Source organism: Colletotrichum siamense (assembly GCF_013390195.1).
Source record: "Colletotrichum siamense strain Cg363 chromosome Unknown KSG_Cg363_contig07, whole genome shotgun sequence".
Taxonomy (NCBI): domain Eukaryota; kingdom Fungi; phylum Ascomycota; class Sordariomycetes; order Glomerellales; family Glomerellaceae; genus Colletotrichum; species Colletotrichum siamense.
In genome coordinates this window covers 2,052,212-2,076,580 of record NW_023501020.1, presented here as the reverse complement: position 1 = coordinate 2,076,580, position 24,369 = coordinate 2,052,212, and the positions used below count along the sequence as shown (strand labels likewise).

The 24,369-nt window shown below is 54.9% G+C and overlaps 8 protein-coding genes across 8 annotated transcripts; 4 read left to right on the top strand and 4 right to left on the bottom strand.

The window, feature by feature from the left end:
- Positions 1 to 3,339: 3,339 nt before the first annotated feature.
- betC (Choline-sulfatase) lies at positions 3,340 to 5,092 on the top strand (the record flags this gene model as incomplete). The annotated part of the gene is made up of 2 exons (XM_036642709.1): positions 3,340 to 4,898; positions 4,951 to 5,092. The coding sequence occupies 2 exons, from the start codon at positions 3,340 to 3,342 to the stop codon at positions 5,090 to 5,092; spliced, it is 1,701 nt and encodes a 566-aa protein (XP_036492460.1).
- Positions 5,093 to 5,905: 813 nt separating this feature from the next.
- MED8 (Mediator of RNA polymerase II transcription subunit 8) lies at positions 5,906 to 6,790 on the top strand (the record flags this gene model as incomplete). The annotated part of the gene is made up of 2 exons (XM_036642708.1): positions 5,906 to 6,045; positions 6,151 to 6,790. The coding sequence occupies 2 exons, from the start codon at positions 5,906 to 5,908 to the stop codon at positions 6,788 to 6,790; spliced, it is 780 nt and encodes a 259-aa protein (XP_036491367.1).
- A 2,028-nt stretch (positions 6,791 to 8,818) lies between these two features.
- CGCS363_v010858 (uncharacterized protein) lies at positions 8,819 to 9,972 on the top strand (the record flags this gene model as incomplete). The annotated part of the gene is made up of 2 exons (XM_036642707.1): positions 8,819 to 9,492; positions 9,549 to 9,972. The coding sequence occupies 2 exons, from the start codon at positions 8,819 to 8,821 to the stop codon at positions 9,970 to 9,972; spliced, it is 1,098 nt and encodes a 365-aa protein (XP_036491790.1).
- A 2,099-nt stretch (positions 9,973 to 12,071) lies between these two features.
- CGCS363_v010857 (uncharacterized protein) lies at positions 12,072 to 13,025 on the top strand (the record flags this gene model as incomplete). Its single annotated transcript, XM_036642706.1, has 4 exons — positions 12,072 to 12,254; positions 12,319 to 12,388; positions 12,448 to 12,610; positions 12,665 to 13,025. The coding sequence occupies 4 exons, from the start codon at positions 12,072 to 12,074 to the stop codon at positions 13,023 to 13,025; spliced, it is 777 nt and encodes a 258-aa protein (XP_036491789.1).
- Positions 13,026 to 13,363: 338 nt separating this feature from the next.
- On the bottom strand, positions 13,364 to 15,606 carry CGCS363_v010856 (putative transcriptional regulatory protein; the record flags this gene model as incomplete). Its single annotated transcript, XM_036642705.1, has 4 exons — positions 13,364 to 14,056; positions 14,113 to 14,622; positions 14,678 to 15,383; positions 15,473 to 15,606. 4 exons carry the CDS (start codon positions 15,604 to 15,606, stop codon positions 13,364 to 13,366), a joined length of 2,043 nt encoding a protein of 680 aa, XP_036491788.1.
- Positions 15,607 to 17,400: 1,794 nt separating this feature from the next.
- pelL-0 (Pectate lyase L) lies at positions 17,401 to 18,683 on the bottom strand (the record flags this gene model as incomplete). Its single annotated transcript, XM_036642704.1, has 3 exons — positions 17,401 to 18,187; positions 18,246 to 18,338; positions 18,400 to 18,683. 3 exons carry the CDS (start codon positions 18,681 to 18,683, stop codon positions 17,401 to 17,403), a joined length of 1,164 nt encoding a protein of 387 aa, XP_036491787.1.
- A 580-nt stretch (positions 18,684 to 19,263) lies between these two features.
- CGCS363_v010854 (uncharacterized protein) lies at positions 19,264 to 21,366 on the bottom strand (the record flags this gene model as incomplete). Its single annotated transcript, XM_036642703.1, has 6 exons — positions 19,264 to 19,314; positions 19,374 to 19,484; positions 19,689 to 19,766; positions 19,821 to 20,038; positions 20,122 to 20,436; positions 20,961 to 21,366. The coding sequence occupies 6 exons, from the start codon at positions 21,364 to 21,366 to the stop codon at positions 19,264 to 19,266; spliced, it is 1,179 nt and encodes a 392-aa protein (XP_036491786.1).
- A 932-nt stretch (positions 21,367 to 22,298) lies between these two features.
- On the bottom strand, positions 22,299 to 24,181 carry rco-3-1 (putative glucose transporter rco-3; the record flags this gene model as incomplete). The annotated part of the gene is made up of 3 exons (XM_036642702.1): positions 22,299 to 23,622; positions 23,687 to 23,959; positions 24,066 to 24,181. 3 exons carry the CDS (start codon positions 24,179 to 24,181, stop codon positions 22,299 to 22,301), a joined length of 1,713 nt encoding a protein of 570 aa, XP_036491785.1.
- Positions 24,182 to 24,369: the final 188 nt, after the last annotated feature.

The window sequence follows — 24,369 nt, the reverse complement described above, 5'->3', positions numbered from 1 at the left end:
ATGGTGGGCATGGCAGAGGACCCCTGGGCTTGTCTTGGTTCGGGACTCGGTGAGTGGGTTGTTGGAGGTGGACTGGTGGTTTGTCTTTGTCTGATGCAGGTTGAAGCGAGCGGCCAGGTTCGGGATGTGCGTCTGGTTTGCTTGGGAGGCGCAGCGCGAAGTAGCTTGGCGTGATATGCGTGTTGCGGGATGTTCGGGGAACACACAAGCGCAGCAGGTCTAGCCCAGTCACTGCTTGCCAGTGAGTGGCAGGATAGCTGCACATCAGTCACCTAAGGCGGCGACCGTCTTTGCCAATGGCGCTGATTCCAAAACGCCATTTATGCATTTAGTGGGTGAGACGGGGGGAGTGATGACCATCAGATGATCACCCAATGCTATGCAGGCGGACTGTAAAGGGGCGCGAGTGAGGAGGACAACAGCCGAAAACGAAGATGAGCCATGGCACTGCTGATGGTCGAGGAGGAGGGGGCACCGGGGCAGAGCGGACGGAAGAGCAGGGCAACAAAAAATCCCGTGGATGGATCGCCGGGCATTTTGTGATCCTCGCATCCCTTGATGGAAGCTCGGGAAGATGGAGCCTTGATGGCGCTGTTCCTGCAGGTGAATGGATGGATTTGGTCGATGATGAAACGAATCGAAAGCAATTTGACTCGGATTCCGCTGTTTTAGTTGATGAAGCAATAACGGAGTGCGATGATGTGATTGCGGCATGGCTGACGGGATGGACGCCGGGGCCACCTTCGCCAGCGGTAAAAGTAGAAATCAGATTTCGAATACGGCGAGCTGGCGCGTGCGTCACGCTTCCTTGGCTTAGCAAGCATGGGTCGAAAGCCAGATGATTCAGAAAGGGCGGTCTTTTTGGCATTGCGGCGCAACATGCTCCACGTCTCACGGTAAGGCGAGAGAAAAGAAGGCAATGGCGTGACCGGGCAGCCGTAAAGGCAACCCCGCAATTGCGGGGTCGGAGGCGGCTCCAAGTCAGAGCTGGACGCCATCACGACATTTCCTAAGCTTCTCGATGGTGGAATCGCGATGCCCTTGGTGATCGGCTGCGAGATGTGCGTGGCCCAGAAATGCCTCCCGCCAAAATCTCAGGGGCGCTGGTGTAAAACCCGGAGAAGGCGTGGATGCTTGTAATGGCGACATCGGCTGTTGCTCCGAAGGCCCGTTTCTCACCCACACCGAGCGAGTCTGGAGAGAGTGCCCCGTTCACTGCAATTCGTAACCACGGCGTTGGTGTCGTGTGTCCTACCCTACATGCATATACTGGGGCTTTTTTTCGGGGGCCGTGGAGAGCCCAGAGATGCGGAATGGAGACATCCTTGACAATCAGGTTGATGCTAAGTGGGCAGCTTTGATATCTCGGTCGAGACCCATGGTGCCGGGTTGTTTCGCGTGTCCTGTCTTCCGGTCTTATCTGTGGAGAGGTGTAGTTGACGAGCAAACGGCGTCTCCCGCAATTTTGATCGCGTGCACTCAGGACGGCAGCACAGGAACGCAACCACACAACCCCTCATGAGAGAGGACGTTGACAAGAAAAATTCTCGGTGTACCCTCGTCGCACGTCAAGCATATCTGTCCAATGATGCCAGCTAATCGGAGGAGAGCCTGACATGGGTTTGAGCGACGCTTATGCAGGTTGGGCACTGGTCTCTGGGTAATTGTCCAGATGCAGGTGGGCGATTGCGGTTTAGTGGTCGAGATCCAGGGGTCCAAGTAGCAGGGAAGACGACGTAGTGCCTCTTTGATGGTTGTGTAATCCATCCATCCGCCGGTATCCGTACCACCTTAGGCGGTACAGAGAACGATATTCCTGCTTGAAGCATAAGCCGTCGGCCGGGTCGGTGTCAGTCGCCGGGGTACCAATCCCAAGATGCCTGATCATGGGAGAGGCACGAGAGACGGGCGACAGGCAGGCCCATGCTTGTTGTTCTAGAAGGTCTAGCCGACCGTTTTGGAGGCTTTTTGCTGCTTTTCCGTTTGTGGTAGATCTCTCACACCGCCATCTATCGCCTCGCTGGCGCACATCGTGACGAAGTGGAAAAAACAGCACAGACTGACAGACCACGCACCGCGTCTAACCAGATGGCGAAGGAGCTTGACGGTGAGCTGTTGGTAAACGGGAGTAGGACGGGGAAGATGTTGCTTCTTTATGATGCAAACACGGCAACACGGAGATTATGCCGCGAGACAATCGATATGCTGCAAGTATTGGGAGGCTTGGAAGCTGCGTGACTGGCTGGTGAGTGCTCCGCTTGGGACAATTCGCCATAGGCTGATCGAAATGCGCAATCTTTGGCACATGCGACGACCTGTCCTCGTTGGGGACCGAGCTGCGGACTAGCGCGTGCTGTGTAGCGGCATGAAGGACCATTACGAAGCAGGGAGAAGCTCGAAGAAGCAGGCAGGGCAGAGCATGTCGGAGGGTCTCTGGCAGCAGCCCGACATTTGATGACTTTCCCGCATTACCTAAGTTGCACACCGCAGACACAGGAATTGGCGGCGGCGTTGGGCTCCGATTGCCTGCTCCAGGTGAGGGTGAGGGCAGGATTGGACTGCACTGAATGGAAGTTGCTCATCTTTTTCTGGGCATGGATCTTGAACACTGGTCAGCTGCACCCCCGTGACATTGCATGAGTCGGGAAAGCTCCACAAAGCCGGCGGGCCAGTTCAGGCGATGCCACGGTGGGTTGAGTGAGAAGCCGCGCTGTCTGGGGTATCCTTATCAGCACCACACCTCAACCATCTCTGTATCCGAGACAGGTCGTCTAGTTGCATAGATACTGTGGTTGCATAGCGTCGCGCCCCGTTTGGCGCTCTGTCTCTCTCTCGTCCACGCCTGCTCCTTCTCCACGTCCCGCCGCTCTTTCCTATCGGACACGCAGGGCCCCGGGGATGGTTCTCGAGGGGAGGGACGTGGACTCCCATCTGTGACTGTGGTGTGGACTAATCGTTCTTTCCCTCGCGCCCTCCCCTTGAGCCAAGCAACGCCCAATTTTTTAAATGACGGCGCCTCCCACATACAACGTCGACTGACTCTTCCCTTTTCTGTCTCATCATCTTCAAAGTTCGGCTGGTTGAAGCTTTTTTACCTTTGCCTTTGCCTTTGCCCCTGCCCTTGGTCACTTACAACAAACACTACCCGTTCTCACCATCACCATCCAACACCTACCAACTTTGTTGTCACCGTCTTGACCGCCTATTTTTTCTGTCCAGACTTGCCTGCCCGCTTCTCACACCAGTCAGGCACGCATCACCAACCTTTTATTGTTCCAAGGCATCGTCCTTTTACACCGAGAGTCCATCCTCCTCTGCCCGTTGGCGTCCGTGAGCAAAATGGCTCCCGACCTCAACTCTCTCCCCTCCTCGCCTCTGGCCCAGCCTATTGGCAAGTCGGCCAACGCCAATGGCAATGGCGCCGCGCCGGCCAAGCAGCCCAACATTCTCTTCATCATGGCCGACCAGCTCGCTGCTCCTCAACTCAAGATGTACAACCCGGAATCTCAGATCAAGACCCCAAACCTTGATGCCCTAGCTGCCCAGTCCGTCCAGTTCGACTCGGCCTACTGCCCTTCACCACTCTGCGCGCCATCCCGCATGAGTTTGATCTCAGGGCTTCTTCCCATGAAGATCGGCGCGTATGACAACGCTGCTCAGATTTCCAGTGAAATTCCTACCTACGCCCACTACCTGCGGTTGAAGGGCTACCAGACGGCGCTTGCTGGCAAGATGCACTTCATCGGAGACCAGCTGCACGGCTACGAGACCCGCCTCACCAGCGACATCTACCCAGGCGATTTCGGCTGGGCCGTCAACTGGGATGAGCCCGACACCCGGCTTGAGTGGTATCACAACTCCAGCTCAATTCTCCAAGCCGGCACCTGTGTGCGAAGCAACCAGCTGGACTACGACGAAGAGGTCATGTACAAATCCTCCCAGTTCTTGTACGATCACGTTCGGGAGGACCCCGAGAAAAAGCGGCCTTTCGCTCTGACGGTGTCCCTGACTCACCCTCACGATCCGTACACCATTGAGGAGAAGTTTTGGGATCTCTACGAGGACGTTGACATTGCACTTCCAAAGGTCCGCATTCCCAAGGAAGAACAAGATCCCCACAGCAAGCGCCTCATGAAGGTCTGCGATCTTTGGGATTACGATTTCACCGATGACCAAATCAAGCGGGCACGTCGCGCTTACTACGGAGCTGTGAGCTACGTCGATGACTGCGTTGGAAGACTTCTGTCCGTGCTCAAGAAGTGCGGTCTAGAGGATGACACTATCATCGTTTTCAGCGGCGACCACGGCGACATGCTTGGCGAGCGTGGGCTGTGGTACAAGATGAGCTACTTTGAGTCGTCTGTCCGAGTGCCCCTGTTCGTCCGCCACCCCAAGCAGTTTGAGCCTCACCGTGTTACCAAGAATGTCTCAACACTGGATATTCTCCCCACGTTGTGCGACCTGGTTGGCACCAAGCCTTTGCCCGGTCTGCCGATGGACGGAGTTTCACTGCTTCCCCATCTTCAGGGCAGGGAGGGCCACGACAAGGTTTACGCCGAGTACACCGGCGAGGGAACCGTCAGCCCACTGATGATGATTCGCGAGGGTCCCTGGAAGTACATTTACTGCCCAGCCGATGGCACGCAGCTGTTCAACCTCGAGCACGACCCCTTGGAGCTCGTCAACTTGGCATCCGGCAAGGCCCCGAAAGCCATTGAGGCGGAAGCCAAGGCCAAGCTGGAGGAGTATGCCACCGAGACGAAGGGCAAGTGGGACTTTGACGCCATCACCGAGGAGGTCCTGCAGTCTCAGCGCAAGCGCCGCCTTGTGTGGTCTGCTCTGACCAAGGGTGCTTTCACCAGCTGGGACCACAACCCAGAGGACGACGGCAGAACGAAGTGAGTCACCCAGCAATTGAGTTTGGTGTCCAATACTAATTAACTCCCAAAGGTACATCCGTTCTCAGATCCCCCTCGACGACCTTGAGCGCCGCGCCCGCTACCCGGCTGTCGACACCTACGGCAGGGTGATTGGCTCCGCCGTAGCCGGACACCGCGTTTTGGTTGACCAAGCTGGATCTCATGGCCAGTAAACGCTTTTGAACGATTTTTAATGATGATGACCATGTAAAATGCATTATTGGGATGGCGTTCGGATATATCATGGGAGCTAGCCACGCATTTCTTCTCTTTCGCTGATGTCCATCCACATTGCAAATCATAGCGTTTGAGCAAAGATACCAGACGGATCATGCTCCTCTGTATATCATCTTTTTTGATGAGGGTCACGAGAAACAGACCCCCGATAGCAAATTGACTACAATCACATATATCACATTACCAAAATTGAGTGTAATGCCACAGTGAGAGCTAATTTGTGACCCTGGTGAGTCGAGGTAAACTTCGCCTAGAAATGCCCGATGCTGCCGTTTGGAAGGAGCTGCCGCGCTCGTCTGAAGGCGGGATCTGAAGAGAAGAAGTTTGTGCCTGTGACATGTGTGGAAGTTCAATGGTGAGGTCTCACTGGCTAGAGCTTCGATGAGAAGAAGGTGGTGTCATCCTTGTCACGCACAGCGGGGATCCTTGCCCCTGCATCATTGGGGTCACCGCCCAGCCGAAGGCGGAGCTAGTGGACCCACATCTTCCCCGGCGGTTTTTTGAGCTTCTTGGAACCGCAACTCTTCTTCGGCCTTCGCTATGCAACAACACTCTGCGGCTTCGAGCTGTCGCAAACCACGCCGCCATCCGTGACAACCTTTCTGGTGACTGAATCACGTCTAATATATTCCACACCCGCTGTACGGACCGGGAAATAGTCGGTGTTGGCAACCGCGACCGAAAAAACACAGCGAGCCCTCTCGATTGTCGATCTCCTTCCTCTCACACTCCCGACGGCAAGCGCGACCATGGAGAAGCCCAACGCACTCGGCATCTCCGCTGATGATTTTAGGGCAATTGAACAGACGCGTCAGCGTCTCTTTCAGTTGTCCAACAGCATCCAAGGTCTGAAGATGGACGTGCTGAAGAGCAATCCGCTCCCGCCTCCGTATGTTTACAATCCTCTCGACGGGCCTTTTATTTCAGCTAGGCTTTTCCCTCCCCTCGTATGATGCCTCTTAATGTGCATTGACTAACTTTGGCGAACCAATAGATCTTCTCTCCAGGCCACATCTCAGATCCTCCTACGCAACCTGCAAAACCTCCTCGACAACCTGACCGAAAACATCCACGTCTTCCAGCACCTGCACGTCTTCCCAGACGTCTCGTTTCCGGGACGTACCCAGGAGCATATCCTTGGTCAGCTCGTCCGCAAGAAACTGGAACCCGGCGTCGAGGAGTGGGTCGAGCGTGGCCGCGAGACGACTCGGGAACTCCGCGGGGAGGGAGAGGCTGACGGTGTCACGGCGGATGGCGAGGCTAAGCTGGAGGAGGTGTGGCGCGAAGTCCGCGCGTGGACTGTCGAGCGCGTACAGAAATATGTTCTTGAGGAGGCAGGCGATGTGTACACCGAGGAGGAACGCGAGAAGGGGGTCGAGAATGTGAGGACGGGGCTCAAGAGAGGCTTGGAGGAGGACGAAGATAGCGAGGACGACGAGGGAGATGGAGACGAGGATGTCGTCATGGGAGGTCAGCAGCAGCAGCAGCAACAGCCGCCGCCGCAGAAGAGAACAGGCCCTGAGCCGGAGATGCTGTTCTGGTTCGAGGCGAACGGGGACTTCGACCTGAATCGAAATGTGGAGTTGTTGAGTCGGGCGGGGACGAAGCGTGGGCCGATGGGGGCGAGGAAGTAGGGAAATATGCGCATGATACCCTGCCGCAGACGCGGCGTTCACTTGAAAACAATGCATTCAAGTTGAATATGGAGGAAGCTGCTGATCAGCTGCGATGTCGTACATGGCGTGCCGAGGTTGTTCTGTGGACCAGCTCCATCAAGTTTGCTCGCCGGCTGGGTCACTTGCAGCGACATTCGACGATTTGATCTCTCAGCGAAGAGCCGCAAACTGTCTCCGTGTTGGACGAGGACCTATATCAATTCGAACTGTGTGGTAAGCCGGATAAGGGGCTGGAGTCCAGCTATGTTGAAAGGTTGTTGCCTGGGCTGCAACCTCTATCAGGGACCTTCACATTTTACAAAACAGTTCCGGGCAAACGTATCCCGAGGTCGTCTTGGCCCAGCGGCAAGTCAAAGATGGGGTGCAAAAACACTGGACGTGCGTTAAGCCCTCAGGTTTTCGTAGGTTCGATCCCCGGTGGTTGAACTGAGCTTTTTTCATTTCTTTTTTTTCTCCCGCGTATATGTTTTGTCCTCCCGCCTCACCTGCCCCTCCAGGGCTACGGACACGTGCTTGGAGCCATCACTCAAACTGCCCACGATTGCGTTTAGATGAGCGACTGCTGGGGCTGTTCTCAGTGCTGTGGTACCTTAGCCTTGATGGGAATCAACGGGGTCTGGGGAACTTCCGTCATTCTGGCGGAATGAGTCAAACCGGAATCGCCCATGTTCTTCTCTGCTCACCGACTTCGCCTCAACCAGCAATTGACAGAACGCCCTGACTCAATTCCCGCCCTGACGTGATCCTGAACTCATCCTGGTCACTCGAACAGGTTCCAGAAGCCCCCTCGTCGAATTCGAAGCCTTAGAATCGCCTGCGTTATCGGCCCCCATCGCTCACGCGATGCTCTCCTCGTCCAGCCCCCAAGTTCTAGGTATCGGGAGCCCTCGGGAAGTGGAGATCTGGTTCCTGGCGCCTTTCCCAATCGTAACCACACGTCAGCCCGTAGGCTGTCTCCCCGCCCGAGTTGACAACCACGATGTCTCCACGATGTCTCCACATAGCGTCGTGGACGGTCCAGGGCTCTTCGGGCCGCAACGAGGCTCCACACCAGGTCTTCGTCTCTGGCAAGCTATTCCTGGACGACACGATAGCCGCCGCTCTGAAAAAGCCTTCGTAGGCCGAGAACCGAGGGCCTGCCATATCGGGGATGGGAGGCCTTTCCTTGCCGCAATGACACGATCGGACTTTTCGAGGCACTGAAGAATCTGCATGGAACGGAGACAGGACGAGAGCGGACATCGAATCGGTGTTGCCGAGCTACCTCTCAATGCCTTCACCGCAAGAACGTCGTCCGTCAACAGTGCCATAGCAGCATAACCTTCGTCATCCTTTGGCTCTTGGGAAACCATCGGTCCTTAAGCGATTCCCGAGTCCATTTTGGGCGTCGATGGGGGCGGGTCTACCCCGGATCCTGAGCTTCCTCTTCGTCCATGCCTCTCTCCTGAAGAGTCACACTCTCGTGGTATTCTCCGTCTGTTGCCCGAAGCTCCGCTGAAGCAGATGTGCTGGCATCGTTGCCCTTCTGGGCTGAAACCTGCACCGATGGGGATGCAGAGGAGAAAACGCCGGGGTGCTGGTTTGTCCCCCTGTTTCCGCGGTGCTGGTGATTGGCTTCATCGAAGCGCTGCGGATGGAAACTGTGGGTCTCGTGATGCGTTGGACCACGAGCCACTTCGACGTGGTGGAAGACGAGGCAATCACCTGGGCTCAATTGAAGCTCACCGCTAGATCCCAGTCCGATTGGGAAATTGGGCAAGGGGAAACGGGGCTGGCCTCGTGGTGCTGTCGATGTTCTACTGGATGGCCGAGTGGGTGTGGTTCTTCAGTGAGGAAGACCAACCACTCGCCGAACGACATTGGGCAATGCGTTGTGACCACGCATGTTGACTAATTGAGATTCTGGCCGTGAATAATTGAGGCTCGAAATCCCGTCTCGAAAATCTCAAGCTCATGATTCAGACAACAACAAACAACACGAGTCCAATGTCCGACCACCAGCAAGCAATGCACAAGACCGTCTCGCATGATACGCATCAGAGCGAGAAGCCGGTCTTGTCTCCGCCCTGCCTAGAGAGTACACCAGAGGCTTGCCCGTGCTCGGGCAGCCGTCTGGAAAGCTACTTCCGATTCTGCGATGCTGCCATCCGCAACGACAAGGCATTCGATAAGAATGCCATCACCAAGCTGGAGGATATCCTCAGCCACATGAGATCGAATCCCGATGTTGTTCCAAAGGAACTAGACGGCGGTCATCGCGAGCTTGTCGAGACTGCGGTCCGCATCGCTTTCATGACCGACTGCTCCGCGGTGGACCTCTCGGATGACGAGCTGGAAAAGGGCCACCCCAGTTCCGAATGGAAGAATGCGGAGCCCCTCAGCAAGTTCGTCGAGAGGTTCTTTGACTCTGATCGGCCCAAAGCTGGCGGCTTCCCTGATCAGCTTGGGACCGCAGACACCAAGGTCGATCTCAGAGCCACGAAGCTGAGAAAGACACTGGGTCTGTCCATTCGACCGACTGACGACATCCGCGATCATCTCAAGCTCGATCGGAAGACCATGACTCTCGAGGTCTTCCACTACACTGGCTTCATCAAGGAGCACCTCCGGCTCACAAGGAGCCTTCCCAGCAACTCCACCGTCCAAGATGCTCTCAAAGCGTATGATTGCCCCATCAAAACCATGACATGCAGATGACTGACATTCCATTGTTCAGAGGAGCCCTTCCCCGCCAGTTGATGCTGGAGGTACTGGAGTCCCTGCAGGGCGTTCTGTTCCCAGTCTCGGACAGGAAATCCCGAAAGATGCTGGCATCTTTCGTCAAGAGCGGGGCTTTCGACCCAGACATTCAGAACATCGAGTTCGACACGATCAAGAACAAGGGGGAAGAGACAGTCCGCTTCGTTCACCTGGCGAAGCGACTGGAGGATCTCCACCACGAAGTCCTCAACCCAAAGCCCAGAAGTCTCTTGGAACGCCAGCTTGACAGGCACATCGGCACCCGCCGCATGATGCTTGCAACTTTGATCGGCGTCCTCTTCGCAGTCTTCCTGGGACTCTTCTCGCTGGCCATCAGCTCGTACCAAGCCTACATCGCTTACCAGGCGTGGCAACACCCGATGTCCCCCGCTGGAGCCTGAACTGCATAATGCGGGATATCACGACACGACACGGATATCGGTCGCAGATCAGGGCGGAACGGTGAAGGCAGACTGGCATTTCTGGAGGTGTCTTTCCTTCATGTCGATTTCCTTTCAAAATCGAAAAAACATACGGCCTTGAGCGCGTGTCGGGAGGCAGTTGTGGTTGAATTTGACAACGTCAATGACCTCAGACGATCCACTGCTGCACTGATGCTGGCACGTGCCGAGGAGGACCGGGACGTTGTAACCGTTCGTCCAATCTTTCACGGCCGCCGATCGCCATCAACCCTGTTTCTTCCTAGCGTACCTGCCGTTTTTGGGGGCCCCTTTTGGGGGTTCCTAGGAACAGAATGTTACGAGGGGAAGTCACAACGGATCGACATCTCGTTACCTTTTGCGTCTTTCAAGACAGACTTTCAGGAACAGAGGATGCGCCTCTCTTTCCTGTCGCAATGATCTTCTTTTGATCTCCCAGAGCATCAACGAAAAACCGGACGACGATTTCCTACAACGAAGCTTTGGTGGTCGCAGATTCACCTGCCTGCCGTTTCCAAGACGTACTATCCCAATTTCGAGGCTCTGAAGCGACACAAATCCTTTCGACACCAATTATCGCTGCGAACACAATCCGAATTCGCGGTTACTTTGGACCATGCAGGTCTATGGGAAGGCGACGTGGACTTTTGTGTTGACCGCTCTTGAATCTAGCCTGGGAGCGGCTAAGGAGTGCCCATCAAAGGGTCCCTCCTGCACCGAGAACATGGTCTAAGCAGGTGTAACGGAACATCGTAAAGCCTTGCAGAGGCTGAGTGGAGGGGGCGGCGAGATGTATCATGTTATGGGACATTTCCGATGGTAGTACTGGTGAAGTTGATATTGAGGTGGAAATTGGTGCGGCTAAGTATGGCTTCACTTGGATGTAGCAGTGTTTCCTAGCTGTATTGGACCTGGCAAACACTTTCGGAGGAGGATCTAGACGATAGACAGCGAGCTCATAACCACAAAATGAATATCATTTGGGCCTGTCAAGCACACTTTTTTGGATTACTTTCAGTCAAAACATTGAACCACACCGCCAAGGCCAATTTCAATGTCTGCCAGCGATTGGCAAATCCCCAGGTGATACTCATGCCTTGACAACAAACCTTAGCGAGAACCTCAGCCCCATTCATATGTCAATCTTCTTGCAATCGGCCCTACAAAACCAAAAGGACGACCCTTCCCTAATGAACGCCATGACGGCGCTCCCATTTCATCCTCTACAATATAGAAACTCCCGAGTAGGGCTGAGATGACAGGGTTACCGGCTGATCCCCTTGGCCGTACCGTTCAGCTTCAAATGCCATCAAACCTCCCACAATTACTGCACATGCACGCTGGCAATCAGATGCCTTACGATCAGTCCCGAGCGCAAGCCAGGACCAACGCCTGAGACGTAGCAATGGTTTTGTACGCCGTTTGAGCCGTCTGTCTGCCACCTGCAACATCGCGTGGTTATCACTCTCGACGTGGACCATACTTTCTGCGAAGTCCTTTGGTTCGTTACCTTGAATTTCCCCAAAGTCAGCTTCCTTAAGGCTTCCTTGCTCAATCGTCCGCCCCAAAGCTTCCTGTTCCTTGTCCTTGGCGCCTCGAATGCCTCTAGTGATGCTCGCTCCTACCCGCGAATACCACCACATCGCGAGACCCTGCCGGCGATCGCAGTGTATGTGTGCCCGCCTGCCTGCTTGTATGTGATCAGGAGCCTTTCGTGACCCGCCATGGGAAAGAGCAGGTCAACACGCCTGCCTAGTGGTATTTTTAACGTTGCCCCATTTTCCCTGGCGGAAGGAGGCCCAAAGCACCAACACTGTGAAAAGCGACCTAAGGGGGCGAGTGTGTCCCTCCACCTTCCCATTCTATCTCCGCACTTGCTGTATTAGATCATATGTATTTAACGGCAGGCGGCTTCTGGGGCTGCTTTCATCGTCCCTTTTATTTTCTCGTTATGACTCAATTGGTCTGGATCGTTCCTCTATACAAATACAACTTCAACATCCCTCAATCCCCTCTACGTCGCCAGATCATCGCCACATCATTGTCAAAGCATCCTCAATATGGCGAGAAGCGTCCATTATGCCTCCAGTCGGGATGCTGGCTTTGAAAATCTCCCGATCTTTCCAACGGGCTACTTGGCCTTCAGGCTCCTCCAGGTTGCCCTCGTCGTATCACTCCTCGTCCTCTGCGCGTGGTCCATGATCTTTACGGTCAGTTGGCCTCAGATTTATATGCTCGTCTTTGTAAGTACCAGCAGTACGCCTCACCGAAGGAGCTCCACGTCGACTAACGCGCCGCCTCGCAAAGTGCTCAGCCGTCATCGTCGTTAACTTCTGGCACCTCATCTCTTACTACCACGCGCCGAAAGCCTACAATTGTACGAATCCTCCTCCACCTCTCACGAAAGCACTATGCTGACATTTGCGTCTGAATCAGACTGGGTAGTGCTCGCATTCGACATAATCTTCCTCCCTGAAATGATTCCCATCTCCGTCGCGACCGCCATGTCCGCCGCGGGAGGCATGTATGAGGCCGACAGAGACAATTGGGGGGGCGCCTCCGTGTACATGGTTTTGACCGTCATAGGTTTCCTAATCGTGTAAGTCATTATCCCCCAACACTAGCCAAAGACTCTCTAACCATGCCCACAAAGGGTCTCCTTCGTCATGTCCCTAATACTTCACATTATCGGTATCAAACGCCACCGCAGGGACAGACTGCACAGCCGCCCAGTGAAGGAGAATCATCACGTCGACAGCGAGAGTCAGAACGCCCAGGCCACCACTAATGCGGCCCACCGGCCCGTCAACCAGAGTCAGAACAGCCTGCCTTACACGAACCACCCACAGCAGCAGATGGCCAACCAACAACAGCAGACGGCCAACCAACAGCAGCAGACGGCCAACCAACAGCAGCAGACCGCCGAGCAACAGAAGCAGACGGCCGAGCAACAGCAGCCGACTGCTGGACAACAACAGCAGACGGCCAGGCCACCGACGCCGGACACTCCTTAGGTGTCTGGTAGGCATTAACGAGATGGCGTTGAGTCTGATAATGCTACTGCTGTGTAGTACACGGCATGGGCGAGGGAAGGAACTTTTACATGGGCGGCGTCTCGGTTTGAGCTCGAAACAGGCTTTATTGAGCAGAGTTTCTTTATAGTATCCACGTCCGGCCGACGCCTGTGTGGTCACCTGGTAGTAGAACCTAATACGAATCCTTCAATGATGAATGATCTCCTGATCACCCAATGTGTAAAGGTGTTACAAGTCATCAGAATTGAGCCGGGGAAATGTGATCTCCAATCAATTGCTATGGATTAATATAACGCCTGCGTGTATGACTGGGGTATCTATGCCAAATCATTCCAGTTCTCTGTGCTAAAGTCCGGCCAGTATAGTCCTTGATGGTCATCATAGAACGAGGCCTCCAAAAACTGCAAATCCAGCACCGGCTGAGCCAGAAGCTCCTCCAGAGACGGCTCTGTGAGGGCCATCCCCGCCGTCGTGTGCGCCGGCAGCATCGGCGCGGGGCCAAACTGCGACATCGCTGAGCCAACCCTCGTGAACCGCGACGACACGTCTTCGGCCGCCAGCCCCCGTGTATGCTGCTCCCCGAGTGCCAGCCCCATCCTTTTGGCGTACACCTTGTCCAGGTCCGCCTTCATCACGTCGACGTGGTGGCAGTACTCCTGGGCGGCGAAGTTGCCGGCATCGCGCAGCTGGGACAGGAACCGTGCCGACTCCTCAAAGGCCTCCCTGTCGCTCCTGCTCTCGGGGCCGTCGAGGAGGCTCGATGCTGCGAGGATGGTCAGCGCTGAGAAGAGGTACTGGGTGTAGAAGTAGTCAAAGGTGGCGAAGGAGCCGTCGATCCAGGAGTCTGTGAGGAGGCGGATGGAGTGGCGGGCGCAGCGGATGCAGGCCTCGGAGAGGGTGATGGCGCTGGCGGGTACCTGTGCGTCTGTTACGGGGGATGATGAGGGCCATGAGGCGACTTGCGTGCGCAAGATGTGAAGTAGGATGGGTCGTGTGGCCAGGATGGCACACTGGTTTTGTTAGCAAGATGTCACGGTTATCTAGAGGAAGCGGGGGAGGATCTTACCTGGTTGAAGGACAAGTGAAGGGAAATGGGCTTTGGTCCAGAGTCTGGGTTATCGATCTGAAGGTGGGTGGGCAAATCCTCGACCCAAGCCCGGAGGTCTTTCAGGGCTTGTTGCACTCGTGTTGACAGAGTGGCATCTCCCTGATTGCGTTGACCATAGATTGAGCGGACAGTCTTTGTCACGAGGGCTGCTAAACGCAGGTTGGCGATGTGGTAAGCGGCATCGTCAAAGTCAGCGCCAAATGTCTGGCCGACAACTGGTTCTGAGGGCAGATCCACGCCGATGTCGTTATCTTGGATGGCGCTTGGGTGACCTAGCTTGGAGGCCCACACACGATCAAAGATGTACGTCGTCCAGAAGAGCCGCTTCCTGTGCTCTCGTAGGTCGGGGTCACGAAGCTGAGATTCTGGAATATTGAGATGGAGGCCCATCACTATGGCCATCCGCATAGCTGTCCCGGACATGACGAAGGCACTGTACCGGCGATTGAGCACTAGAGAATAGAAGGACTGCGACAGTTAGGACCCACGACACGACGAGCCGATGTTTCACAGTTGGACGTACAAGGAGGAGCATAATCTCAATGGAGTCTGTGCCAGGCCGCTCATCGAGCAGGCCGAGTATCCTAGAAGCTTTCGCAAAGTAGGCCATGCCCGGAAAGTCCCTCTCCGACGGGATGGAGCGGGTCGAGTATAGTTCACCAATGGCGAAGAGCGCCCACAGCTTCGACCGAAGCATCAAGTCTCCCCACGAAGGGTTGTGGATACTCTGTTCCAAGTTCTCCATGATGGAGCTGCGGCGGACGACATGGTACCGTCTGCTGACGTACTTGAGCGCGACTTCTACGAGAAACCGAGACCTGGAGGGCGTGGGCCATGGGATGTCAGACTTGACGAGCGTCATCAGTTCCTTGTCTGGGGCGTAGTTGAGTCTGAGAATGTGCTTTGGCTGGGGCTCTTCGGGGTCGGAAATGACCTGGCGGAAGCGGGTGGTGAAGGCCGCGTCCGCCACCTCGCTGATGAGGATTGGGGTGCGGAAGACGTTGGCGTTCATGAACCATGGTCTCACTTCTAGTGTGGCGGCTTCTGAGGGCTCCTCATTGTCGCTGCCTCCCCGCCCTGAAGACGGCGTAGTCACCTTGTTGCCGATGTAGCTACTGGTGTTGGTCTGGGTGGTTATCTGACTGACGTCGTCCCTGATAGAACTAGGCGCGCTCTGGGCATTCTGACTCTTGAGCCGACGGATTTCGTCCAAGAGGCCGTCAATGTAGCTTTTCACGCCGTCAGAAGATCAACATATACAAGATTGAGTTTCGGGGGTGGCGCTCCTGACGAAAGCCTTCCGTTACCTTTGCCTGACCTTGACTTGCCTATTCCGTCGCGGGTAGGTACACTCGGGGCCTTTGCCAGCGTGCCGACAGTTTTGGCACGGGTGCTCCCCTGAGCACTTGACCTTTCGGGAGTGACACCGACGACATCTTGAAGATAAGGCATGTCAGTGGTGTGTGTATCTTTGTGTGTGTTTGACAGGCTTGGCAAGGGGGCAGCTCACGCAGTCGACTTTACGGGTGGCAGGGGCCCGTCTGCCAGGGGGCTCCTGCTGCCAACATCCGTGCTGGGCGGGGTCCTGTTGCATGCTGCCATGGGGAATTAGAGATGGACATTCGACAGAATGCCGAGAGGGGGAGAGTTAACAAAAAAGGTGGTGGATTTTCTTTACCGCATCTCACAATGCGCCGCCGTTTGGTGTTGTTGAACTTCAACAGAGTTGGTTTCGCGTCTCGATGCGTCAGAGGAAGAGAGAGAGAGAGAGCGAGACTGAGACTGGCACTAACAACCAGCGACGTCGGCGAAATGACAAGTCGCCGATGTGGCGGACCGGCAAGATTGGGTTAGTCATAAATTCATGGGCCCAAAGAGGAAAACGGGCCTCCTCCCCGGGCTTTCGGCAGCGGCCCGAGCTTGTCTCTCCGGTTTCGTCGGCTAACTGGTGCCTTTGCCGAGCTGAGTCATGAGCCCGTCGCCGACGTTGGGTCCCTGCACGGAATGCCGATCCGGCGCCGTTGAATGTTGAACGGGAGTCGTAACACGGCATGCCGGTAATATAGGAGTACCAAAAGTAAGCGCTTATATTATTCTTTTTACTTTTTCCCCTGGAAACCCGCACCATTATTGTAGACAATCACCCATGTTTACGGATTATATAACTGACAAAAACCATTGATCTCTTTCCTCTACATTCCGGTATCACCACGAGGATGAGCTCAGAGGTAGAGAAAGCCTGAAGGTTCTGGGCTGAGACTGGATGACAATATCTCAAGGTCAGTTCTCGGGAACTATGCCAGTATCATGTTGTCTGTTCCAACTCCATATCCAATCTAGTAAGGGCCATTGTGCGATGTTACACTCGGTAAGCGACTGCTTGTTGAACTCCACAAGCTGGTTCTCGTCCCAAAACCTTCCAGTGTCAAAGTCGCATCGAATGATAGAGCTTCCATTAGCAATATCATAGATTGCTTGCGAATGATTCTCAGGGAGACACCATAGATCATCGTTGCTCAAAAAAAGGCATCTTCTGTGCTCCCAAGACAGGGGCGGAAGGAGTCCCTGCCGCGACCGTTCGTGCATAGCCATTTGCCATGTCGCATAATGACTGTCTGGAATGCTTTTGCGCATGACGGACTACCGGTGAGAACCAATGCGAAGCTCCCGGACGGCATGCCCGCAGACTAAAGTGCGAGAGCCTCACAGATCTAGAACGCCAAGTGGTAAGATATGCGATGTGGCCCAGATCCATTTGTGAAAGGCCAAATCACTCCCCACAAGTCGACGCGCCGTTCAATACGGAGACGCGAAGCGATTCTCATATTATTTTAGTGGCGTAATACCTTTCGGTCTCTTACAGATTGGTAAACGGATGGCCAACGTCAAAACTCAATTAGCCAATAGTCGTGCCTTCAAAATGTTGATAATATGCGGAATAATTCTAGATGCATGAACTATGAGAAGCACTGTGCTGCACCCGGAAAAACAACAACACACAGGTCTCCATGGAAATCTCAACGGCTACCGTCGCTTCCAGCACGATATTCACAGCTTGATAACCAAGCTTTTCACGGGGGCAAGCAAGACCTGTTTTTCAAAAAGACCTAATTGGGAGACCGAGCTCAGAGACCTAACTCAGAGACCCAACTCGGAGTTCACATGAGTTAAATAGAATCCCACTTTGCGTATTCCGATACCTGCATTTACAATATATACACCAAGCCACCCTGTCGGTCCTTCGTCTTATACCTCAGCGAGAGTTGTCGCACCAATGGCTTGTCCTGACGCCGGAATCAAAAAGTTGCTCCCTTTGACCTTCTTATCCGAACCCCTCGCCCCCTTCAACACAGACGCATCCACACTGACGAAGGAGCTGTTGGACCACGTCCCCGAGTTCCACGAGTTCCCCGTCGCAGTCACCGTGCTCACAAGACTAACCTGCGCGCTGCCAACGTTAACCGCAGCAATGTTCCCCGTCATCCTCGACGACGAACTACGCATCACAAAACCCGTGTCCCCGTTGTTCCACGCCGTGTTCCGCTCAAACGTCAGCGCGCCGGGGTTGCCGTTATCGATAAACCCCTTCTTGAAGTTGCCGAACGCGATCGAGTTGCGCACAACGTGGTTCGCGGGCGGGTTGTCCGTGATGCCGAGCTTGAACCCGTTGCCGTCGCCCTCGAAGGGCGAGAAGCCCCAGCGGTTGTACCCGTTGCCCCAGCTGTAGACCTCCTCGAGCGTGACGGGCGACGCGAACATGAAGAGGTCGAGCCCGTCGTCGACATTGTCCCACAGCCGCGCGTTGCGCAGCACGTTGCCCTCGCCGGAGCCCGACTTGCACGCGAAGCCGTCGGCGCTCTCGCCGTTCTTGCGCGGGTCGCGGTTGCGGTACGAGTCGAGGTTGAGGACCGTGTTGTTGGACGAGGCGCCCTCGAGCTGGAAGCCCGTCTCATAGTTGTCGTGCGTCGAGAGGCCGTTGTAGTAGTTGTGCGAGGCGTCGCGGGCGTAGATGCCGTAGGGGCCGTTAATCATCCTAGAGCGGTGGTCAGAAGGGTCTGTGATGGGTGAGAGGGGCGGGTGTTAGTGCTTACTCTAGATCATAGAAGGCCCAGTAGTTGGCGTTCTGGATGTGAAAGATGCCTCGCTGCGAGTTGGGCAACGATTCGTCCAGGGCCTTGGGCGTGCTGATGAGTGTTAGTTTCTCGGCGGTTTTCTAGATCACTTATACGCGTAAACAATGCTCACCCAGGCATATTCTCGCCGTCAATGATGACCTTCTCGCTCTGGTACGGGCGGACGGAGATGGGAGACGTGACGGTTCCACTCTTGGAGAACTGGATGTTCGCAGACGGCGCATAGGTGCCCTGGCGGAGGTAAATGGTGTCGCCGGCCACGGCGGCGTTGACGGCCGATTGAATGGACCCATACGGCGCCGTCTGAGTGCCGGTGCCGGTGCCGGTTGGGGATACAAATATGTCGCGGGCAGCGGCCCCGCTTAGAATGGCCAGGATAGCAACCGGAAGACCCATTGTCGGTGCCATTGTCAAAATTGTGGTATTGATGCTGCCGATCTCCGAGTAGCGACGGCTTCATCTACCCGGTTCGCCCTGGGTGTAACCAGACATTTTATAGTTTATTTCTACGCCCCAGGAAAGCTCATTCTCATTTTCTCAAATTGGAGGCAGCTCAGCATGCCATCGAGTTCCCACAGGTCTCCATGGCCTGTCGAGTGTTGCCAATTTTCCGGGTTCCTGAAAACCGGTCAAATCAGAAATCCCCCAATCATGTACCCTTGTCCCTGGCAGATCAGGATGACTGCCAACACCACGCAATATGGAGTGGGATGCCGAAGATGGCAGCTCCGGAGAGGACCCTTCCGCAGATAGATGATGACGAGGGTCTTTTTTACAACCATGAACGAAGGCTGTTGCTTCCAAAGGCAGACCTTCAATACCCGCTAACTCCTTTCATCACAGGCACGGAATCGTGCAAAGTCGTTCTCTGCCTGTTCAGCGGTCTGTCACTTACTCGTCTTCCTAAACGCCAAAAAATCTTGCCCAAAACCCTGCCAACATCAGTCTACCTCCTTACCAGGATCGCGCAAGAAACTCACCTCTCCTGGGCCTCTGAGCCCTTGGAGCCCTCTGAGTCCTGTCGGCCCTTGGAGCCCTCTCAGCCCTTTGAGCCCTCTGACCCCTTCGAGGCCGCCGGGGCCTGACACCCTCCAAAAACAAGTCCCAAGCCTCGATTCTGTTCGCATTAGCCCTCGGATACCGAAAATCACTATCAACCGTCACCCTGTTCCTCAGATTGTTCACGGTCCTGTTCGCCTGCTGCCAAGTCAGTCCAAACCGCAGGAACCGGTGCCAGTCGCACGCCGTCACGCCACAGCTCCGGCAGTGCCAGAGCTGTCTGCCGTCCCTGATCCTGCAGTAGAAACACGGCGGCTCTTCTCGTGGCTGGAACTCCCACTGAGCATGTGTTTGATGGTTGCAACGCCCTTCCTCTCGTTCTATGGCGTACTGTGGCCATACTCTGCCTTCGGTCTCGTCGCCCTCGCGGATCCGGCGCATGTTCTCCGGGCTGTCTCGTCTCCAATTGGGGTCTCCAACCTATCATCAGAGATGGTTAGCCAGGCTACAGATACCAAGGAGAAACCAGCTGACCTCTGTGTTGTTCCCATCGGCGTAGAACATCATGATGTAGTAGCGTTGCTGGCCGCGTGCCTGCCCATTTGCGTTCGCCATGATCGGCTCTGGATCAATGTGGTCTGGTTCCGGACCGTCGCCAACATCAATCAACGGTAGAGCACCCCCGAAATCCGTGTCAAAGTTGGCGGGATGTCCTTCGAAATCGTCCTCAACGACGGGTACAAAAGGAAGCACTGCTCTCAGTCCATCAGCATTCACTGGATGCTTTCTTTTATCCTTCTCGAAACCTTTGGCAAGCAAGCGGAAAGGCGTTGACTCACCTTGAGGCATTGGTCGTGGCACAACGCGGGCTTGTAATGCTGGAGGTAATAGCGGTTGCTCCGCGATGACTTGCCGTTGAAGCTCAAGCAAATTAGGAGGCTCTGCTGGCGGTGGGAGAGCGTCAGGGATCCCTCCCTGTGGTCGAATGCGTGGGTGGTGATCCATCGCCCCCCGGCCTTGCTGGTATCGAAACACGCGTTGACGCATAGGGACACGACGTTCACGTCCTCCATACTGAGGACAACCCCGTGCGCACCCGCCCCTCCAATCCCCTCCGCAGAGGAAACACCATTGATGGCCGCACTCACACCTATTCAACATATGTGCGTCAGTCAACCAGAACAGTCATTGTGTTTGGGTGGTTTTCTTACGTGATGTGATTGCACCCATCCCACAACTCGACAATCCTCCTGCATGTAGGGCAACTCGCAAGATTGTCTCGGTCCATGATATCCATCAACATCTCGTCCTCCTCCTCTTCCCGGCACGGTCGACCAGGATGTATGGCGGCTCGGCACATCCGACACGTTCCCTCGCCACAAGCGCGACATCTCATGAGGTCGGCCGTGACATGCGGTCCAGCAGCGGGTATGAACGCCGCACATCCGGGCCGGGAACAGTAAACCCTCTGATCTCCAGGCGTCTCCTGCTCCTCCCTGACCTGCCTATACAACCTCAGCAAGCCAGGTCTCCTAACCCACCTGATGGCATCATTCTGCAACGGCTCGCAGCACTTGGGGGGCCACCCGCCCTGCCTCAAGCCTGCGCGGATGCAACCCCTGAGACAGGGCGCGCAGAACCAGCATCCGCACGGGAGCTGTAACTTGGGCTCACGGCCGCCGGAGCAAATGATACAGTCCTCCCCGCCTTCTTCGGCTCCGTCATCAGGCTCGATCGGGCTGTCTGCGAGAATGCGGTTGCGCTCCTGCCAGTCAATGTAGGCGCCAGGGTTAGGGTCTTCCGGCTCAGGCTCTGGAGGTTGCGGAGGTCGACGAGGTACAGGCCGAGCCGGTACTACTGCTGCTGCTGCTGCTCTTGGTGGGTTTGGGTGTGGATGTGGATGAGCGCTTTGTCGTACTGCGATTTCGATGAGCTCTTCAGGCGCCGCCATCTGCAGCGCCAGTGCCGCTGCATTCTCGATCTCCTCGCTGGTGGCAAATGGTAAATCCTCAACATCCAGGAAGCCAAAGCGGAGGATGAGGTTCGACACATGCTCGTCTAAAAGTTGGAATTGCTCCATGTAGAACGATATCCAGAATCAGTCTTTGTGACTTTTTCTCAGAGGGCTTCCTGGTGATTTTGCAAACCGACGTTGACCTATTGACATTTATATTTTTTTCGGCGTGTGACGCAGTATTTCACCAACGCTGACCTATCGTGAATGGTTAGGGCAAGTGCAATGGTTCTGATTCGCGACCTGAAAGCTGTATCTGGTTTCGTCCGTAGCTCGTCATCTGAAGCCAGCAACCAACATCCCATCACAGAGTCACATAATGTTGACTCAAGCCCGACGGTATGGACTTCACTGGAAACGATGCGAGCGGGCCGATGACATTCACCTCACCTCCGTTAGCCATCCACTTCGACGCGAACCATTATGCAGGCTGCAAAAGGATGGGCACTTACATTGATCGAAGAGAGATCACGGTGCCGGAATGATATGTGTTAGCCAACGAAAACTTGACACTTTTGGTTCGGGTTGATGAGTGTCACAGCGGCCGAGAAGTTCAGAAGTGATTTTGAGTCAAATTGATAGACGAGAACGAAGCTACTGCAACCCTCATCTCTGAGTGGCTGATGAATATCAGCCTTCTTCCGCCGTTTTGTCACATTAGTGTGTCGAGCCCGCAGGAGTGGGTTTAGTATATCATCGGCCCCAAAGCGCCATTCAAGTTACGTCCATCATCGTTTGTGATGGGATATTCTCGTCAACATTGACCGTTAGTCCTTCATCCTTGCCCAAACGACCGCTGTGTAGTGGCATTTCCATTCCCGCCAGATAAACACCAAGAACCAACCCCCCCGTCAGTGACTGTAGCCAGTAAACCCGTAAAACTCCTTGACATCGTAACTCCGACGCTGCTATCCGGGATATGATTTGGAAAAAAAAAAAACAAGTTAAAAAAAGAGCGGTACTAGTAACAGTAGATATAATAGATTGGGTATAAAAGATCAATAACTGAAGTCAACATTGCCCATCTGCGACAACATTTTTGCTTCTGCTGATGTTGAGTTCCCGGTAGCGCCAGTATTTGTTGAGGTCGCCGAATTCGAGTTCGTTTGCGTCGTCTGGGTTGATGAATTGGTTTGTGTTTGTTGCAGCTCGTGTTCTGGCGGGGGCTGAGCGCTGGGTGACCATCCTTCGTCCAGCATTTGTTGGAAGCTCCAGCTTGGCTCGAACCGGGTACTGTTCCAGGCATAGTCGACACGCTCATACATTTCGTCGATTTGTTCCAGACTGATCTTACTGGTCTCGAATACCATGCACCAGACAAACAAAACTGCCAGAATGCAGAAGGCACCCCAGAGGAAGAAGATCTTGGGTCCAATGTCCGCGTATCCAGGTCCTGACCCGACCATAAAAGGGGTTCCGTAGGCGATACCGAAGTTCAGAAGCCAGTTTGACGCAGTCGAGATCGAGTTGGCTTTCGCACGGACCTTGAGAGGGTAGATTTCAGACGTGATGACCCAGGCTACGGGCCCCCAAGATGCTGCGAAGAAGAAGATGTAAATGGCACAGAAGACGATGAGAATTGTCTGGGCAGCCTGCTGAAGGTTATCGCCAGCGGCCGTACTGAATGACGCAATCATGAGCTGACAGACGGCCATGCCAATAGCGCCAACCATGAGAAGCTTGCGTCGACCCCAAGATTCGATGACCAGGAGTCCAGGTATTGTCGATACCACGTTGATGATATTGATGATGAGAGCCTTCAGGTAGGGATTCTCCAGCTTGACGCCGTCGAAGAAGCTGGTGCTGTAATACATGATGAAGTTGATACCCGTAAGTTGCTGCAGCATCTGCAGGCAGCATCCGGTGAGAGTTCGTCGGCCGAGATGAGGTGATCCATAGAATATTTCCTTGTAAGAGTCAGGGCCTAGCGTGAGCTCATACTCGTGGTTGGCTATGATTTCCTGCAGCTCCTCGAGCAAAGCAGGGTGAGTGATATCGAGACGTCGGAGGCGGCTGAGCGACAGGCCCGCAGCCTCGGGCTTGCCTTTCTTGACAAGGAAGCGAGGAGTTTCGGGGAGGATAAGAAGACCGAGGGCTTGAACAACTGCCCATACGAGTTGAAGACCAAGGGGGATTCGGTATGCGGCGGCAGAATCGAGTCGTTCGGTTAAGATGTTGACAAAGGATGCAGACAATAGGCCTATTGTGATGGACAGTTGGTAGGCGCAAACAAGGGTTCCTCGAATCCATTTCGGCGCCATTTCCGATTGATAGACGGGTACGAGCACTGAAATGGACCCAACTCCGACTCCAGCAAAAAACCTGCCATGTTTCATCAGCAACGCGCTCGTCGCAATTCAACCACCCAACACAGCCGATGACCTACCGTCCAACCAAGAGCATGTCAATGTTGTGGGCGCAGACTTGGAAAATGCCGCCGAAGCTGAAAACACCGATGGACAGAATCAGAGATATACGGCGGCCCCAGGCATCGCCGATGGGAGCGGCAAGAAGCGCGCCGAGAACGGTACCAGCACTGAGGATCGCAACGATGATGGAAGACTCGGAAGGGGAGATGCCGGGTTTTCGGTCGTTATCGATGTAGCCTGTCGAAAAGTCTCGCTTGAAAGCCGTCATGGAGAGGATACCGTTGATCGTACTATTTTCCACCAAAATCAGCCTCAGGTTTCCCACAACCCAGCAAAGCAACACGCGTGGGCAGAAGTGTCTCGTGTGGTCGCGGTGGGCGGGTGTTGGGTGCTTACCCAGTGTCGTAGCCAAAGAGCAAACCTCCAGAGGCGACGAAGAGACCGACCATAATGGCCGGGGCCGACGAGCCGGCGACATTGTCGGGCTTCTGCCAGCCCATGGCTATCGCCATGGTGATGGGTGTTTGGCGACGTCAATCCAGAATGGAAGCGTGTACTATGAGAGTTCGAATCTCTCGGGAGTTGTCGTCGAGGAGCGAGGTCGAAATGGGCCGGCGACCATTTGACTTGCGGGCAGTCGTGGCGGGCGAGCGAGGAGTAGTGAATCGAGTGTGGGTAACGATGGATGGATTGATGGAAT